General features: G+C 44.6%; 1 protein-coding gene across 1 annotated transcript in view; it reads left to right on the forward strand.

Annotated features, from left to right (window-relative positions):
• Positions 1-9761, forward strand: part of IPMK (inositol polyphosphate multikinase) — a 41211-nt gene extending 31450 nt beyond the window's left edge. Inside the window, exons 5-6 of the mRNA XM_069863898.1 lie at positions 3001-3082; positions 4097-9761. Coding sequence (XP_069719999.1) covers positions 3001-3082; positions 4097-4731 — 717 coding nt within the window. The 3' untranslated portion in view covers positions 4732-9761. The remainder of the gene's footprint in view (positions 1-3000; positions 3083-4096) is intronic.
• The last annotated feature ends 2261 nt before the right edge of the window (positions 9762-12022 follow it).

Here is a 12022-nt window from a genome sequence, read left to right on the forward strand (position 1 = left end):
AGGGAGCATCTTGGCTTGTAGCAGAAGCAGTGTGGCCAGCAGGACCAGGGAAGTGATTCTGCCTCTTGAATCCTGTGTTCAGTTTTGGATCCCTCACTACAAGAAAGACACTGAGGGGCTGGAACGCATCCAGAGAAGGGTAACGAGGCTGGTGAAGGGGTTGGAGCACAGGTCTTATGAGGAGTGGCTGAGGGAACTGGGATTCTTTAGCCTGGAGAAGAGGAGACTGAGGGGAGACCTTATCACTGTCTCCTTCCCTGAAAGGAGGTTGTAGCGAGGCAGCTTTCGGTCTCTTTGCCCAAGTGACAGGTGATAGGATGACAGAGAACAGCCTCAAGTGGTGCCAGGAGAGCTTTAGACTGGACGTTGGGGAAAATTTCTTCACCAGAAGGGTTCTCGGGCACTGGAACAGGCTGCCCAGGGAGGTGGTGGAGTCCCTGTCCCTGGAGGTGTTTAAAAGATGGGTAGATGAAGTGTTTAAGGATGTGATTTAGTAGTGGATGAGTATGGTTGGGCTTGATGATCTCAAAGGTCCTTTCCAACCGAGGGATTCTATGATTCGTGTCAGAAGTGTCTTTGCTGTCCACTATACAGTGAAATTCCTTGTGGATACAGAGCAAGCATGTAGTGAGCTGTGGCAGGTGGGCAAGGAATGGGATTCTCCTATTTAAAAATTTCTTGGCTGTTGTTAAGATGATAGTCGTGACTGACTTGACTTACTGTTTTGACAGAAATGGGCTAGTACAGGCAGCTGCAACAACAGGGGGACAAGAAGAGGTTGGGAGGGGTTAATATGTAAATTTATGCACCACACATGGGCACGTGCGTGGGACTTGGTAGCTTGTCAACCATTCTGTGCAGTTAGAAACGCACTGTTAATGCATGCGAGACGTATTTTCAAACTATCTGGAATTCAGTTGGGGCAGAACAGTTTTCTGTCCTTTATAGCAGGTAGAGTTGCTTCACGGGAGTGCAGGGGGCTTGTATGCTGCTCCAGCATTTCTTTGGAAAACAAAATGAGCTTGCAGATCTTAATCAGCATTTTTGAGCAAGTGCCCACGTTACAAAAACTGCTAGCTCTTACGGGGAAGAGATAAGGTTCTGGTAAACAAGATTATTCACTCAGGAGTGTGCTGCAGTGCTGGGGTGCAGAGGAAACTGCCCCTCAACGAGCTAAATGAGAACATTAAATATTATTAAAATGAAACAGAGTCACTGAAAATTTAAGTGTGGTCATCAGAGTCAGTCATCTTCTTCCTAAGTAATATGTTTTTTTATTCTTAATCTTTATTTAATTACTCCTGGCTTGTGGCTCCTTAAACTTAAAAAGTTTTTGAAACTTGCTATATGTTTTTGGAAATAACTATGGTACCCCAAGTATTTACAGAAGCTCCTCTGTTGTATGCTGTACTCCTTTATGTGCCTTAGAAGAAAAAGAAGTGGTGAAAAATTGTTGTTTTCCTGAAACCATAATCACACTTGTCAGGTGCTGGTTTAGAATAACTTGCTTCTGCTGTGCTCTTCTGCAGTTTGTAGGTATCGAGGCCTCAGTTTCTGTAACTGTCATAACAGTGGAAATGAGAATCATAACAGTAGGAAGTATCTCTGCTACCAAGTGAGCTTAAACATTCAGGCTTGCAGCTGTTAATTCTTTAGTACAACCAGAATTATTTACTGCCCCTTCAAGTCATGGTTGATGACCAAATCAGTTTGCACCCACTGTGATTTAAATTCCTTGGGGACCCTGAACTTAATTGCTTCTATCTTTTTGTCAAAGTAGGAGCCATTTGAGACTTTTCTTCACAACTCTTTGGCGAAGCAGGAGTTATGGGCTGGTGTGTTCCTGTTGTGCTCGCTGTGGTTTGGTCGGGGGAGCAAGCTTTTGAGCCGGGGGCTGCCGTGACGATAGGAGATTCTTACTTTTTACTTATTGCTTGTCTACTGCTTTGTTTTCTGTGTTGATGTTTCACTGTCTTGGATGGTCTGTGTGGGCGACAGTGAGAAAAAGTCCCCAAAGGAGGGATCGGGGTCTCGTTGGTGCGTGCCAGCTCGCTCTCGCGGGGGTCCTCTCCTGTTCCAGCAGGTGAAGGGAGGGCAGAGCGCTGCAGCGGGACGGGTGCCGCAGGGCTGGGTGGTCTGAACAAGTGCCAAGCACAGAGTCTCTGCCAGAGGCAGCTGCCTGCTTGGTAACACCGCTGTTTCTGCAAATAAGAATTGTCTGTGCTCTCATAAACAAATTACACTTGGGCCTGGCTGGCTGGCTGGCTGGCAAGTTTCTGCTATGGAAGTTATTCCAGTTCAAGAGAAAATGTGTTTCTATGTAAAACAGTTTTTGAATTAAGTTGTTAAGCTTGTACAATTCCTGATATGGACAAAACTGTAGCCATGTGAGTTGCCTCCCTTTCAGGCGAGAGCTGATGCTCCACGACCGGCACTGGAAGTGAGCTTCCCCTGGGCTGCTGTCGTTTATTTAGGATAACATCATTTGCACCAGTGAATATGGTTTCTGATGGGCCTCCCAGGGCTGGGCCTTCCTAGTCACTTTGTACTATTTCGTATTGCTTTGCTGTTGAGCTAAATATTTTTGTGGTTTTAAGAACTGCAAAATAATTGCATTGAATTTTTCAGCTTGTTACTTGTCTTACTGGTTCAGTATTCATAGTAAGAGGGGTAGGAGTGTGATATTTTGAAGTCGTAGCATAGATTCGCAAGGCAGGTGCAGTATAAAATGTTTTCCTGTAATGGAAATGTTCCTTTTTGCCAACATAATGATTTCTTTCGAGTGCAGGAAAGCTGCTCCTTAGGCCCTGGGCAGTGAAGGGGGAGGATTTCGCAGAGGAAAGCTCTAGACGGCAGCGCTGGCTGCTGTGAGTGACTCGGTGCTGGCCAAGGATGTCACTGGGACCGGGGTTTGCAGCTGTCCTGTCAGGCCTCTGATAGTGCTGCAGAAATATTGATTGTTCAGAGTGAGTACAGAGTTACCTCCTTGTTTTTTTACAGGTTTACCACGTCTCTTCTGACAGCTATGAGATGCAAAACCAGCACTATGGAAGGAGCTTGACAAAGGAAACAGTAAAGGATGGTAAGGGAATTTGTGTGTCAGAATTCGGTGCTGTTGGTCATTTTTCATTGATTTACTTACTTACAGAACTGTTCAAGAAGTATTCTGTATGTTCCCATTTTAAAAGCACCTTTTTCTCCTCTTGCCAGGTGGGTCTTTAGAAGTTGCCTGTATCACTTGAATTACCTGTTGATTCTAGGTTAAGTTTGCGGTTGGCTCCAAAAGTGGTGTAGACTGCAGTAATTTCCTCATCACGTGTCTTTTCGTCCTAATAAGGAGGTGATAATGGTAGAAGCCAATTTCTCTGCAGCTTTGTAACAACAATGGAAAAAAAATATTTTAGAAGTGTTACATGTTTTTATCATATATGTTTATCTCTAGTTATCTTTTGTGACTCTGTCCTGTCTTTTACATTAGAAAGCTACTGTAAAATGTATCTTTCAATTTGAGGGACCTTCTAGGTTGAAGTCAATCCACATGTTCTATGTTAAAAATAAATAAAAAAATGCTACCTGCCATCATACAGCTGTTTGGTGATGATAACAATTTCAAACCAGTCATTAACTGGTGTCTGTTCATCCAGCCCCCTGCTGAGGGACAGAAGGACATATGCATGAACACCCCTCTCTCCAGAGCTGGCTCGAACTTGTCAGCTCTGTCACTCTGGATAAAGAGGTGCTTGAGCTTCTTAATCCCTGGGGAAGTTAATGAGTCCCTGCCCCAAACTCCCCAGGTTCTTGCTGAAGTGACCTGAGGAGCAGGAGCCATGTCCATCTTCTTTTAGATCGATACACTGAGCATTCAGTTTTATTTATAGTCCAAGCCCAATCTATAGTGTGCTGCGGGCCCTTTGCAGGTGAGGTGACTGTAGGTATCAGAGTTCCTCGGTTTGCGTCTGATTTAGTTAATAACTGGCTGAAAGGAGCACAGTCTCCTTCCTCAAATCAAGAACTATCCTTATCCCAGAAGTACGGGAAGATATTTGATTTCTCTTCAGAGGTAAAAATAATCCCAAAACATGTCTATTTTTTGCAGGCATCTCCAAGTTTTTCCACAATGGGTACTGCTTGAGAAAAGATGCAGTAGCTGCCAGCATTCAGAAGATTGAAAAGATTCTGGAGTGGTTTGAGGGCCAGACACAGCTCAACTTTTATGCAAGCTCACTGCTCTTTGTTTATGAAGGTTCTTGTCAGGCAACAACCGTGCGGCTGAGTGATGTCGCCTTGGCAGAAAAGAGAGGGATGCGCAAAGGACTGTTATCAGGTGGAGACATACTGGAGTATAATAACAACATTCATGTGATAAATTCTACAGAGAATGGAAAAATCGAGGCCTCGGTAGGTAAAGGCTTGTCCAAATTTTATGCACTTCACAAAAAGGCGTATTCTAAGAGGCACCACAGTCAACTCTCACTAAAGGTTGAAAACTTGGAGCAAAGCAACATGTGGAAAAGCAGCACGTGCATTACACAGGAGCATCTGAATGGAAACGTTATACCCCAACTGGAAAAAGTGTTCTGTCACATGCCAGCAGAGATCAAGGAAAGCGCACACGTGGAAGTCCGAATGATAGATTTTGCTCATGTGTTTCCTAGCAACACAAGGGATGAGGGCTACATTTATGGTCTGAAGAATTTAATCACAGTACTTAAAAATATTTTGGATAACTAAATTCTTTGCCATGGTTTTTACTGGGGGCCAATGATAAAGAAGAGCAACAACATGAAGAATTTCTGCACTTGTAATGCTGTATAACTGGGTTTGTATTGTTCTATATTTTATTTGTCTTTGTACTTTTGGTAGAAGGGTTTAACTTTTTATAATCTCACTCAGGAAAATAATAGATATTTAGGGAATGTGAAAGGATGAAGATACTGGAGATGAAGCAAAATTAGTAGCATGAAATGTATATGGTTGGCTTAAATCCAAGGAGTGTAATAAGCAAGGGTTATGTTAGTTCCCATAACACCTTTAGCGTTGATGATGTTTCCCCGCTTAGCCTTGACACTGAGCCGAATCTCCATTAACAGGTTTTCTGATAACAGACTGAAAACTAAGATGCGGGATTGATGTGCTCGGTGCTGCCCTCCTGTGTTTACTGTCCTTGAATAACTGGAGTTCACCCTGCTTTGAGGGAAATCCTGTTCTGAGTCAGTAGTCTAACCTGGAAGCCAGCGTATCACAAAAATGCTTTTCAGTGTCACGGGATGATACTGCTGTTCTTACAGCCCTGGTGTGGGCGCTTCTCCTCGTGGTCGTTGGCCATAGCTCATGCCCACCAGAGACAAGCTACAATGGAATTTGTGTTGAGGTGCTAAGATAATGCTGGAGTAAAATATCCTAACGGGCTTAAACTGCACTACTGCTGGAGAAACTGTTTGTTCCTAAGAAAGAGTAAAAGAATGCAAACACGAGATGTTCTAGAACTAAGTTGGTTTAGGAGATTAAGTCAGTCTGCTAATGGAGTGTCTGATGTTGTGACTAAGGGAGATGCCTCGCTCCTCTGTTCTGATGGCCCTTCTCCAAGAACTTTGCTTTTAAAAGCAAACTAATTGAGTAGGGAAACAAAGCATTCTGAGTAAACATACAGAGATTTCCTCTACTGTTCACATTTCCACTGCTGGGGAGCACCGACTGGGAACAACAAAGGACCCTTTCCTGCAAAGATCCGATTCAGCCCTGAAGCAACCAGATGTGTCTCTGTTTGTTGTGGTGGAATTGGGGCTCTCTTATCCTGGGCTAAAGCTGGCTCCTTTTTAATGACACGCAGGGAAGCAGTGTCATTTGAAAATTGTCCCGCTTCCTTCTTTTTCACAGGAAAGGTTCGAGCTTTCACATGAAATAGTTGAGATCAGGGTGTTGTATCCGAAGCGTTTCTGATGTATCTTTTCTGTACGCTGTGTACGTACTGCCCCTGCCATGCCTAGAGTCAGCGTTGCCATCCATAGAGTAAGATTTTAATACTTTAAGCCCCAGAAGTAAAACTTTTTAGAATGGATTTGGTCATTGGAAGCAAAGACACATCTTTTACGTGTGGACTTAATGTGACACTGTGGCCTTGCTGCTCTCTGTATGATGTTCTGCACTATGCACTCATTTGTGTACATGTCTTTGGAGGTCCTTGGTTCGACATCTGCTTTCTATATCAGAGAGAGATAAATACTTTTTCAAACAAATCTGATATTTTAAATAAAGCTGAAATTTTAGCTTATTGAGAATCTGGGTTAAGTGGAAGAAACAGGTTATTATGTGTAGAACTAAGTTGTTTAAACTTTAGACGTCGTATTGGCTAATATGTTCAGTAATGAAATCAGTCTGTTAGTACCATGATGTTTTTGAAGCATAGGAGGAGATGTTGGCAGGAGAGGCGGTATCGTTTGGTTAATTTTCTGCAAATTATGGTGAAGACTGAGGGGAGAATGTCAAGAAGATAAAGTGTTTTCTTCTACCTTGTATTTCCAGTGCACCAGGTAGTTAATAGGTTCCCAACTCCCTGTGAACTAATTTAAGCCATATTCTAGGAAGAGTTTGTGGTCTTGTTTGCTTTGACGCTGGTTTCTCTGTTATGATTTTGTTGTTCTATCCCATAAATAGTCAACACTAGAGTAGTCTGGGCTGGTAGAGGCCTTGTATAATAAATCCATGATGTTTTGTAGAAAATACGGGGGAAAATATTTATACATCTTAATTTTTGTCCTGTGTAACTCATCTCTCCTGGATCTTAATCCATTTTGTGCCAGAGAAATCAGACATCTGCCTCAAAGAAGTCAGTTATTGGAAAATGACCTCTATGCTCCTAGTATAAACGCGTTCTCCTGTCTGTGCTTTAAGATACGTCTTCAGTGTTTGAATGCTCTTTAAGTATTGATTGTTGTGTGGACTGTGGCAGTGTTTGTAATGCAGCTGGAATGTTGTTAAACTGTCAGAATATTTTGAATAAAAAAGAATAAAATAATTTTACAATGTTTTTTTACCGGTAGTTATTATGGATGTATTTCTGTTAATTTAAAATGTAGCTTGAGAGGTAACAGTATTTTTAATTGGAAGTTGTGTAAATAAAGCTTGTTGTAAAGGTGTTTTGGCATAGTACGAGCTGAAGATTTAGGCCTGCAAAGGGTTATGTTCACATAATTCTTGCACATTTTAGATTGGTGTTTCTAGTGTCTTGTATCTGATCCGATTGGTTTCAGTTATAGTTGGAGATGTATTCACAGAAATCATTAAACACATAACAGAATTAATTAGAAGAAGAAGAGGGAGGCACTGGTCACTAGATTTACACGTTGCCACCGATCTCCTTCCTTCCCAGTGATGCCTCTCTTGTTCTCCATAAGAGGTGTGCAGGGGGCGTGGTTATGTGGGAATCTTTATGGAAACGGTGACGAGGCTTACGGGGCGTTTCTGGGTGTAGAACTGAAGGCAGGTCTGTTCCCAGGCTGATGTGGTGTCACTGAGTGGTGGTGGTGCTGACAAAACCCACCTGTTCTAATTTTAAGCAATAAGAGTTTGATTTGGCAGAGTCAGTTGTCCAAAGGGAATATTCATGGAAGCTCTGTCGCTGATGAACTCTTCGGGAATATGATTTTGTGAAGACTTTCTGCCTAGGTGATCGTGAGAATTGTGTATAGGCTTACCTAATGAGAGCTTGAATTGTATAAAGTTTTATTAAAAAAAAGTATTTACATATATGATATTTTTGGATATGGATGGAATTTGTTGCATAAACTACATTGCAAATTATTATACCATTACAAAATGTTTAAAATATTTTAAGCAAATCATTTTATGAACAAAACCAGAGACATTACCTATAGTTGTGATTCACATGAAACCGGTACTGTATTCTCTTTTTTTCCCCCTGCTGTATTACATACTCAGATAATTCTTTTCCATAACCCTACAGTTTCATGGAGAGATTTTAGAGTACTCGGTAGATTAGGAGATCACCGATTCCCTTTAGTTTGATTAACAGAGTGTGTATGTTCTTGGAATACTTGTGTACATACGGTGTTTTATGTCCCGTTGGTGAATGATGCCTCTGGAGCCCCGGTGAGAGCTGCTCACCCGCAGAGCGCTCCTGCTGCTGGGAGTCTGGCTCCGGGAGGATTTAACGTGGTTCTTTTCACCTGCAGCAGCAGGAGGAGGAAAGCATCACCTGCGTGAGCTGTATCAGGCGGGGGGGCCACAGGTGGAACTTAAAAACCGCTGTAGTTTTCTCACTTCAAGACATGAAGTATTATCAAGTGTAGGACAGTGGAAGAATAGAGACTCGCATCCGCATTTGCTGATGAAGGTTATGATTAGTTCATCTTCCCTCTGAGTTTTTTTTCTCCTAAATTAAGCCTCCTCCTGAGTGCCTTCTCCAGCCCTTGCCTCTGGCCACCTCCTGTAGCATCATGGGGAATGATGTGATGTGGAATCTTTATTTGCTAAAAACTTATGCCACATAACTACTTTTGAAGTGCAGATATTGAAAAACACCTTTAAAATGCCTCAGAGACTGTGGGAAATGCAAATTTCCTGTTGCACTCTTTCCCGTGAAAGAGTGGGAGTGGATAATGAGCAGAGAGCATGCTTTGATGGGGATTTTATTGTAGGTCTTAGGAAACTTGTTGCTCTGTGTTTTGAAGAGGAGATTTTGGGGGCAAGGTGAGTGACAGCCAGACTGCATGAAGTTTGCCTTTCCATACTGCAGTTGATGTTGAGGTTTGAGTTTAAGAAGGTACCGCAGCAGGAGGAGGTGGGAGTTCATAGGGAGCACCGAGTAGGACAGCTGGACGTTTCTGCAGTGCGGGGAGTCACTACGGAAAAGGTCCCAAGGCTGAGAGTCTTCAAGCATCTAGCAGGGAGCACGTGCCATGCCCACTTAAGGAGTGAGAGCAGACTGATGTGGGGGTGTGACCTGCAAGTACGTGCCTCTCCATCACTGCAGGCCAAGCGGTGCTGGTTTTCGGTGTTCACAGCAACCTAAAAATGAAAGCTGCAGGGGTGGCTGTCGTCCAAAGGGCAGCTAGAGCTGTTAGAGCGGGATTTGAAAGGGGGATAAATGAGACCAGCTAGGGGTTGTACAGCTGAAAACACTCTTCAAGAAATCTCATTTGCTGTAGTCTTGTTTGGCGGAGAGGGGCCCTATATGGAGTTCAGTTTGTTATAGGACATTCAACAGCAATTAGTCAGAACGAGGGTACTTTAAAACCACCTTAGTTCGATTTGTGTGCGTTGGTTCAAGTAGTTATTTTTTTAAAAAGTGGCTTATGAAGTAACTTCCAAATGCAACGTGTGCTGCACATACATGGAACTAGAGTGCACAAAGGCACTTTAATACTCTGGGAACTGTACTGGAAAATAAATGAAAGCATGTGAAACTGCACCTGATGTTGTGTTGTTAATTGTTTTTAGAATATAAAATCCTGCATTAGTTATGCTTGATGGATGAATGTATCTAGTTTAGACTGGTCTCAGTTTCTTTGACTCAAGTGTCTAAAGCTGTCAGCCAATCTCTAATTCGTATGTGTTTGTAATTTTATTTGCTATTTTTTTGCCATTACTGGACTGCAGGAGGTGTTGTTAACATGCCGTGTTCATTTTATAGAACATTGTACTATACTATCTACCAACTTTTGTAACTTAATTATAAGTGATATTTAGAGTAATTCTAATAGCTGTATATTTGGCAAATTATTAAAATTTGCTGCAAGTGACTTGCAAGTATAATTGGTTTCTTTTTTAATTCAGGGAAATTGTTTAGAAAAGTCATCTTGACTACACCTGTACTGATGAATCCCTCTCCCTTTCTCCTATTTTCTGTGTGCTCCATGATGGGTGTTTACTTTGGATTTACCAGTTTTGCTCTAGCACTGTATTTTGGTTTATTGGGAAAACCTGCTCTGGTGCACAAGACTCATCTCTATAAAATGAGGAAAAAATCTCACAAATGAATCCACACGTTAAAACCCTGAACAGAACTTGGGGCTTTGTACAGAAGTTCACGCTTTGCTCTGCTGCATGTGACTTGTTCGTCACGCTGTATTCGATGTCCGTGGCGCTTCACTGTAGTGTTTTCCTAAAACCTGAATGGAAGGAGGGTTGGAGAAGACAAAGCCATCTCCCAGTTGAGACACAGAAGATAAAAAAAAAGGTGACTCGATTTTTCTCCTTGTCCTTTCAGAAGAGCGGTGGGAAGCAGGGCAGTAAAAAGAAGGAAAAAAAAAATTCTTCACAGCAAGGGTCATTGGGCACTGACAGAGGCTGCCCAGGGAGGGGGTTGAGTCACCTTCCCTGGAGGGGTTTAAGGGACGGGTGGACGAGGTGCTGAGGGACATGGGTTAGTGTTTGGTGGGAATGGTTGGACTCGATGATCCGGTGGGTCTCTTCCAACCTGGTGATTCTATGATTCTAAGGTGGACAACAGAATGACTGCTTTGCAGATGTGAAAACTAAATTTAAATAAGGAACTAATGGGCATCATGGTTGTAATTATGTTGGAACATTTGGTGCCAATTATCTTTTCCAGCCAAGGGATACGTGCAGACAACGCCTCCGGTCATCCTGGGGCTCCGGTGACTCAGAGGGCGTGCTGGTGGGGAGCACCAGTGTCTCACCACAGGGCACGTGGGGGAGAACACACCTGGGGGTGCTAAGGGAGATACGGGTGCTCTGGAGCTCCCCACAAGGAGGATGTTGAGGCTCTGGAGCGAGTCCAGAGAAGAGCAACGAAGCTGGTGAGGGGGCTGGAGAACAGGCCTTATGAGGAACGGCTGAGAGAGCTGGGGGTGTTTAGCCTGGAGAAGAGGAGGCTGAGGGGAGACCTCATTGCTCTCTACAACTACCTGAAAGGAGGTTGTGGAGAGGAGGGAGCTGGCCTCTTGTAAACTCAGACCACGTTTATCTCCTCACCTTAACCCTTCAGTGCGGGGCTGGCGGCCCCAGCCCGGCTGCGGGGCCGAGGCTCAGGGGGCGGCGCAGGCCCCGCTCTCCCTCGCTGGGGTGAAGCCCCCCAGGTGGCTCTGGCGGGGGGAGGGGATGCGGCCGCTGCTGCCGCCCCCGCTGCCCCGCCCCGCGGCTCCCGGGGCTCCAAAGAGAAGCCGCTGATGGGGGTCGCTCTGGCCTTACAAAGGGCTCTGGGGGAGCCGGGGGCGGGTCTCGCTCTCCCTCACAGCTTCGACCGGAGCCGCCGGCACACGTGTTCCTGAGAGCAGCTGCTGCCTTCGATGAGGTGATTTCTTTCCTCCTCCCTCTTTCTCTCTCTCTCTCTCTCCCCCATTACCTCATGGTGTGCGTGATGAGTCGGATCCGAGGGATCTGGGTTGGTTTTGGGGATTCATTTCTGTAACTTTGGGTGGCTGCAGGCCCCCCCCCCCCCCCCCCCCCCCCCGTGTCTTTGTTGTGGCCCCGGGGTCTCGGGGTGTTTCTGTTTGCCGGAGCCAGAAATAAATCCTGATTTGATAGTCATCCTGGGAGTGACCTTATAGGCCTCTGGATCGCCACACGGACAGAGGAATCCAATTCCCCCAGTCAGGGCCGGGCACGAGCGTGTGGCTTGTGGGTCCGGGTTGTGACACCTCTTCTCCCAAGGGACAGGGGACAGGACGAGAGGGAATGGCCTCAAGCTCCACCAGGGGAGGTTCAGGCTGGACATTAGGGAAAAATTTTCACAGAAAGGGTGATTGGTCCCTGGCAGAGGCTGCCCAGGGAGGGGGTTGAGTCACCTGCCCTGGAGGGGTTTAAGGGACGGGTGGACGAGGTGCTGAGGGACATGGGTTAGTGATTGATGGGAATGGTTGGACTCGATGATCCGGTGGGTCTCTTCCAACCTGGTGATTCTATGATAGCGCACATCAGTCTTACTTTACACCATACCTTCAAGTAAAGGAATTAAATTATTTATGCAGAACATCTGTATCTAAAGTCTCTGTAATCCCGCAAGCTCCTACTGCAAAATCTTCACAGGTTCTCAAGATGC

The sequence above is a fragment of the Phaenicophaeus curvirostris genome, chromosome 9, assembly GCF_032191515.1.
Source record: "Phaenicophaeus curvirostris isolate KB17595 chromosome 9, BPBGC_Pcur_1.0, whole genome shotgun sequence".
NCBI lineage: Eukaryota > Metazoa > Chordata > Aves > Cuculiformes > Cuculidae > Phaenicophaeus > Phaenicophaeus curvirostris.